The sequence below is a fragment of the Leiobunum rupestre genome, chromosome 4, assembly GCF_980474605.1.
Source record: "Leiobunum rupestre chromosome 4, qqLeiRupe1.1.hap1, whole genome shotgun sequence".
Taxonomy (NCBI): domain Eukaryota; kingdom Metazoa; phylum Arthropoda; class Arachnida; order Opiliones; family Sclerosomatidae; genus Leiobunum; species Leiobunum rupestre.
In genome coordinates this window covers 61,937,533-61,945,147 of record NC_143387.1, presented here as the reverse complement: position 1 = coordinate 61,945,147, position 7,615 = coordinate 61,937,533, and the positions used below count along the sequence as shown (strand labels likewise).

At 43.5% G+C, this 7,615-nt stretch overlaps 1 protein-coding gene across 1 annotated transcript; it reads right to left on the bottom strand.

Annotated features, from left to right (window-relative positions):
- Positions 1 to 2,740: 2,740 nt before the first annotated feature.
- Positions 2,741 to 6,913, bottom strand: LOC149948635 (uncharacterized). The gene is made up of 3 exons (XM_090171119.1): positions 6,762 to 6,913; positions 3,469 to 4,909; positions 2,741 to 3,325 (listed from the first exon to the last, which is right to left on the bottom strand). The coding sequence occupies exons 1-3, from the start codon at positions 6,911 to 6,913 to the stop codon at positions 2,741 to 2,743; spliced, it is 2,178 nt and encodes a 725-aa protein (XP_090027245.1).
- Between the last annotated feature and the right edge of the window lie 702 nt (positions 6,914 to 7,615).

Sequence of the window (7,615 nt, the reverse complement as noted above, 5' to 3'; positions counted from 1 at the left end):
TTCATTTATCTCCGCTTATCGCGAGTGACACTTGAACGTATATCTTATCGCGTTTTATCGTACGGAATAAGATGATATGATATAAAAAGTGATAACCTAGGCGGGAGATAGCGCGGATTTCCCGGGAGGCGCGGTTAATTTGAATTTAAAACATGGAGTGTTTCGACGTCATGGAATATTCGTTGTTAAAATGACGTAGAATGGAAATATTTTAAACTTAATTTTAATATCATTGTAGTACTTAAATACGCTTGGCACTTGAACCTATCTCACGAGTATTTCACCTGGGTGAGAGATAGCGCGCGCGTTCGTGGATTACCTGGGGCGCGGTTTTCGCGGCGCGGTTAATTTAAATGAAAACATGGATTTAAGTGTTTTAAAAAGTGACGTCATGGAATATTCGAAGTAGTTGTTAAAGTGACGTAGAATGGAAATATTTTTCAACTTCATTTTAATATCATTAGCGCGTAAGTGGTTCATGTACCCAAAATTGGACCCCAAGTTTTTTTTTTCTTTTAGGTGAATCTCTATGGAAGTTTAACAATACAATAAAGCTAATAGGTCCAGTACTTATGGTCCGAAATAGGGTACATAGGGCCAGTAATGGTGACTTTGGTCACTTTTAGTGTACTTTCGGTCCGTTTTGGTCCATTTTTGGTTACAAGACGTGTGAGGGGTTAATGAAAATAAAAAGCTCTCGACTAGCTCATTTCAAATGGCTATACGAAAACGTTAAATTACATTCCGATGTACAAATATATATGTATATACTCTACGTTCAATACGTTTAATGCAACAAAATACAATTCCGATATTCAACTACTTAAAAATACTTAATTAATGTACTAAGTTACGTTTAAAAGAACCTAGCATAATAACAATGATAATCTAATTATGAAAATTGATAAAAAATAGAGTGAAAATATATATTGAAAATTTTGTACTGAGTCACCTTAATTTAAAAACACTCAAGGTTTATTATTTTGAATTTCTTTCAATAGTCACGTATCTCGACTTACTTGACTTTTGCTCTCAGGTAGCGATTACGGGTCTCGATCTTCCAGAAGTGAGTCAGTGACTCGGCCTGCAGCTGCAAGAACTTTAGCATATAGGTGACGGTCGAAGTTCCGCTGCTAAAGCTCTGGCAAATTTATCTCCGCAGGTATACGTTACGTAGCCGAGTACGTAGCTCTTCTGTAGCTACAGTATCTCCAGTGGCGGCCTAAGGGGGGGCGGGGGGTGGTCCGCCCTGGGTACCAGGGCAGCAGGGGGTGCCATCAGAGAAGCTCGAGGGGGGGGGGGGTGCAAATCAGAACAATTAAACTTGAAGAAGACGGACCCGTGAAAACTTAGTTCCTTTACTTTTTATAAATTCTTAAAATTCCTACTCTATTCGACTATTGTTCTCTTGCGCTTAGAATCTGATAAACTTCCACTCCAAAAAGCGCAAAATCGGTTCTCAAAACGGACCACTAAAATTAATAAATGCTTCCAGCCCCGGCTAGAGGCGGATACATGCGAGAGACGCCCCCCCCCGCCATGTGACTTCATGATTTGTTATTACACCCATAGCTCAAGATGTCTTTTAGCTCCTTGAGTTTTTTCTGTATGCGCCACTGGCACCAAGCCCGCTTGTTAATTCCCAGGTTTTGTAATTTGGTTTATACTTTAATTGTATTTGTGGATTCCTTTGCCCCGTGCTTTACTGTTTTTGAAAATCTACATTTTTTGTTGCAATTTTCATGTATCAACATTATTTTTCTTTCGGTTTGATTTCATTTATGAATGTATTATTATGTTGTATCTTTTGGTTATGTTTGTACCCAAGCCGGGAACGTCTTAACATTATATTTTACATAAAATTGCAAAGTTGGCACTGCATTTTACCTGAGAGTACTCTTATTTTCGCGTTTTCACGATAAGCAGACTAATCAAAATGAACCACGCAAATCGCGTCTCCCTGTTGATTCGACACCTGGTGCCTCAAGCCATTTCTTTACTAAAGTAGGTCTTTTAACTTTGAATCTAAATATTAAATCATTGCTTCAGATAAATCCCTTCTATAATAAGGAATATATTCCTTATTATACACTTATTTATGCATTGAACATTTTTGTTTCTACCGGTATTAACACAACCTTTAACTAAAACGTTTAGACCCAATATGGTGTTAATTGAACAATTACATTAAAAATTACAATAGCTTATTTAAAATTAATCTTATTACATTAATTTACTAATTAATCACCGTAACTTCGAGACGTGTTTAGTTTGCTAAGGCTAATTCTCCGTTTAATATTTTGCGTAGATTTCGCGCGAAACAACGTCGCCTGAAAGTAAAATCCACGTAACTAAATACACAAATTAGAATGATATACGTGGATTTTGCTTTCAGGCTTTAAAGATTCCCACCGTTAGAGATCGATGGCAAAATCGTCGAGTGATAATGTTTCAAATTTGAAGCTAAATTTTTGTCCCGTGACTATCATATTCAATTGTACCTCTATTTATTCCCAACTCAATGCCTACCACTGACCTTTATCAGTCTAGGTTTGCGGGGGGTCGGAATAAAGTTTTACAAGTTTTTGGTGTATATAGCGGGGGCCTTCACACCAGGCGCGCAATTTAAAAAACAAACAAAACAAAAAATAAAAACAATAAAAAGACCGAAGAACACTGTACAAATGGTAGAATTACACCAAAAACAAAGGAAAACAAAATAAGGAAACCGATCAGAATGTCAATGCACCGCTCGTCGCAGAATAGCACAGGTGGCAATAATAATGTCCATATGACCTCCATGTACTGCTTTAAGAACCCCCACGAGAGTGTTCGGAAGATTGCGCTTCTGGAGCGCTGAAACCAGCACTGGGCGACGCCCAGTGTGATAGGGGCAGGTGAATAAGATGTGGTACGCATCGTCGATAGCTCCGCAGTGAGTGCAAGCGGCAGTCACACTGAGGTTGAACCGGTGTAGGGTCGCGTTTGTGGGAAGACGACCACAACCTAGTCGCGAGAGAAGGGTATCGTCCTTGCGCGAGAGTTTCAAGTTAAGTATAGCACTAGAGCCGGGAAAGGGTTTAGCCTCACGAAGAGGCCGCACTACCCTACTGGTCTGCCAGTTCGTACTCCACTCAGCTGAGAGAGCCCGACGACACGCACTCTTAATTTCTACAAGAGTAGACGGGAGGAGGAAGGCCACTCTAGAAGGGCACTGTAGCCCAGTGACCGAGGCGAGACGATCGGCCGTCTCGTTTCCGGGAACTCCCACGTGTGCTGGACACCAGATTTGAGAAACCGGATACGGAGACTTATCGCAAAGCTCCTGGATACAGATCAAGGGCGTATCCAGGATTTTATTTCAGGGGGTTTTGAAGGTAAATTTCAAGGGGGGGTGCTGACGGAAGTTTCACTGATTTTTATTAGGCACCCCCCCCCCCGTCATCACCAACCCCCCCCCTTAAATACGCCCTTGATACAGATGGCCACCGGATCCACAGACCGACTTAGCAGTTGGGTGAGTGTGCTTTTAGAGTCGGAACAGACAACTACCGGCGAACGCAGATGTGTGGACGCGTAGGAGAGAGCCATCTGGATGGCAAATAGCTTGACCCGATTAATAGGATGACCGGAGTCCACTAAATTAACCGCACCAACGTTGAGGGAGGGAATTGCGAAGGCAGCACCCGCGACCCCTGAATCGGGGGAAGCCGAGCCGTCCGTATAGAAAACCATCGCGTCCTTCGCGTGAGGTTCGAGAGTTGCGAAAAACAGTTGCCGTAACTGCTCAGAGTTATTGTCATCCTTAGGACTGGTGAGCCAACGCGAGATGATGGTCACCGACGGTGGGGTCCATGGTGGGGTCGCCGCAGTGACGAGGTGTCGACTAGTAACGTGGAAAAGCCAATCAAGATTGCAGGCCTGAGCCAGGCGCCAAGCTCTAAGTAGAAAAGGCAGCCTGTTCTTTGGGAAGCGGTGCTCCAAAATCTCCAAGGGAGCAAGGTCCCGGCGCAGGAGAGTGCGGTATAAGTCCGGAGTGTCCGCCGCCCCACATGGGGCAAGGGTGATTAGATCCATATAGTCTCTCCTGTTGCTTAAGGGCGGAATGGCCGCTTCGGCCGCCATTAAACTGATAGGAGAAGATGGTGGAGTCCCGAGGATGACTCGAAGGGCCACATTTTGAATTTTATCTAGTTTCTTGAGGGAACAAGCGGGCGCCGACGCGTAAAGGGGACTAGAGTAATCCAGTCTGGAGCGTACCATGTGTGTATACAGAAGCCGCAAAACCTTACGACCTGCACCCCACTGGATACCCGAAACCGCTCGCAGGAGGTATAGTCTCTTCATCGAAGAGGAGGAAAGGTCCTCGATATGGGGACTCCAAGAGAGACGGTCATCGAAAAGACCACCTAGGTACCTGTAGGTGGATACCATAGTGAGCGGCTGATGGCCCAGTGTGAGAGTGAGGGCCGCCGGAAAGTCGGTGTCGCGAGAGAAGGTCATAAAATTGCACTTGAGAGGTTGAAAGTTTAGTCCCCAGTTTGCGCCGTAGTCGGTGATCCTGTCAAGAGCGACTTGCATAGTCCTGAAAAGATTCCCCCAGTCAAAGCCGCTGATCCAGACGGCGGTGTCATCCGCGTGCTCCCCGTGATCGACCGCCTTGGGGCAGAGCGGAGGAATCCCATCCAGCATGACACTGAACAGGATAGGGCTAATGGCGCTGCCCTGAGGAAGTCCTCTCTGGACCGGGAAAGTGGCCGAAAATTCACCGTTGACGCGAACTTGAGAAGTGCAACCCGCCAAGAAGTTTTCAACCCAACGCAGCAGGTTGCCCTCCAGGCCAAAACGTTGGAGTTTGTTGAGATCCAGGAACACCGCTAGGCAATGCTTATTGGAGGCCAGAGCGCAGCTGGCCGCAGAAGCGAGACGAATCGCATTGTCAGTGGCACGACGACCTTTTCGGAAACCCGATTGTTCCGGAGGGAGCACCTTGTTGAGCTCTAGATACCAGACTAACCGACCAAGTACCAGTTTCTCGTAGATTTTCCCCAGATTTGGGATTGCATAAAACGTTTCTCACGATTTTATTCGATGAAAAAATTTCTCTTAGCCTCACTAGATGGAGGGATATAATTATCCGTGGTACATTCGAAATTTTCTTTGTAGTTGCGGGAGGCAGAAAATGAACAAAGCCCCGCTATTCAACCCCCCCCCCTGACGCTAGGAGAAATATTTCCGAGAGCCAGGCCCCGCAAGTTATTGTTTATATAGTGCTTGTGGGAAATATTTTACTGAGAGCTAGTAACGAAGTCAGCACTGAGCAGTGATATTTTACTTATTGTGATAAAAATATTGTTTGGCATGTTTTTCGATTAACTTATATTTTTACTAATATTTACACCCATATTAAGTTGAAAACACGTTTTCTTAGTTGATAGAATAAAGAGGCAAGGGGCGTTGTTTTGCATTCTAAGATCTAAAACTGATTGCCAATCAGAGGTTATCTAAGCCCAATAATATTCACTTTTAGTTGGAATAGGAAATGTAAATTTCAAATTTAACTTCGATCGAACTGTACTTATTAAAGTAATTGAAGCCATGAATAGACGAGGCTGACAAGCAACTAGTGGCCACCCCGACCGAAGGAGCCAAAAGTTTCTATTGCTAGGGCCTTCATAACGCCACACAGGGGGCTAGGGGTACTACGCAGGATATAGGATAGCTTGATTGTGGCCGGTGAGTTTTTCTGGAGAAAGCTATGTTGATAACCTGCATTGAAACAGGCCTGAAGCCCTTCTAACAGCGATACAGGAGAATTGAAAACCCGTTGGAGGGTTGTGGCTAGCGCAGCCACAGCTATATAACCACTAGCGTCCCTACACTAAAGATGAAACCGAATTACTCGACGAAAAACCCCTTTCGCAGACAGGGAGATAACTGTGTGTGTGTGTGTGTGTGTGTGTGTTTCATTATTGTAATGTTTATGTGTAGTGTGGGAATGTTGAGTTTGTGATATGGTGGTTGTGGGTGATGAGTTTGTTGTATTTGCGTTTTGTATGTAAAACTTCTTCTTATTGACTTTGACGACGGACCGAGTGCTGAGGGTTCCGATAAACGTCTCAAAGTCCAAATGGCAGGGTTTCCACCAATTGTTTACGGTATTCGTCTTAGTATCAATTTCCGATCGCATCGGGCGGGTTTCGAACCCGAGCCCTCCTGCATGACAGGCGAGTGTTCTACCACAGAACCACCGATACATGTTACGCTTCAAAGAAAATTATAAGCTCAGCTTAAGCGGAAGCGTTTATTACCAATTAACAGAGTATTAAAATTCGGTTTTTTAAATAGAACGAAATTTCGTGTTCCATTTAAATTATTTAATTAGCTTTTATTATTCATCCAAGGTGCAATCGAAATGACGAAAGATATCGATGATGCACAAGTCTGCCAGTCCATAAAAAAGGTCCTAAGGAGTAAGGACTACCAGTCCATATTCCTAAGAGCTACTAGTCCAAATAAATGGTGCTTAGCCCCTAGCACCACCTATAACCACGAATACTGCCGCGAATGGAGTCTTTTCTCATTGTAAAGGCCTCCGTTCTAGGAGCGTAAACATCCGATGACGGAGGCCAATTAAATAAGTCATTACAATGAAATCGTGGTTTTACATGAAATAGTTGCCTACATGAAAACGGTGCCTACGCGCCTGCGGCGCGCCCGGCTAACCTAACCCAACCTAACCTAACCTAACCCAACCTTACCGTACCATGGTTATATAGTACATTTTGTAATGGCCTCTCATATAGGACGCTAATTGTCCTATAACAGAGGCCATTCCAACGTAACATCTAGCTATTGGCCTCTCATATAGGACGCTAGTTGTCCTATAACAGAGGCCATTCCAACGTAACATCTCGCTATTGGCCTCTCATATAGGACGCTAGTTGTCCTATAACAGAGGCCATTCCAACGTAACATCTAGCTATTGGCCTCTCATATAGGACAACTAGCGTCCTATAACAGAGGCCATTCCAACGTAACATCTTGCTATTGGCCTCTCAGATAGGACGCTAGTTGTCCTATAACAGAGGCCATTCCAACGTAACATCTTGCTATTGGCCTCTCATACAGGACGCTAATTGTCCTATAACAGAGGCCTTTCCAACACTATTACTTTATATATATTGTACCTTTTATATATACCCCACCCAAACCCCAATTTTTACCCTTGGTCCCGAATGGAGGTTTATTAGACCTTTTATATATACCCCACCCAAAGCCCCAATTTTTACCCTTGGTCCCGAAAGGAGGTTTATTAGACCTTTTATATATTGTGCTTGTATATAGTACATTTTGTAATGGCATCTCTCATTTTTTTGCCCATTTTCGACAAATATTGAAGAAAATATTGAAGGTGAAGAAACCCACCCAATTGGGCGGTTTTTTGGGCAAATTTTTGCAGTGTTACCTGGTTAAAACTTAAAAACACACTATTTCAACCCCTTGGCCTCTTTCATAGGAATGAACCACTGTTTTATAAATCAAATTTATTCAATACCATTCACTTGCATTGTACAAATCATTAGTGATTGTGTTACGTTTTTTTACACCGAAA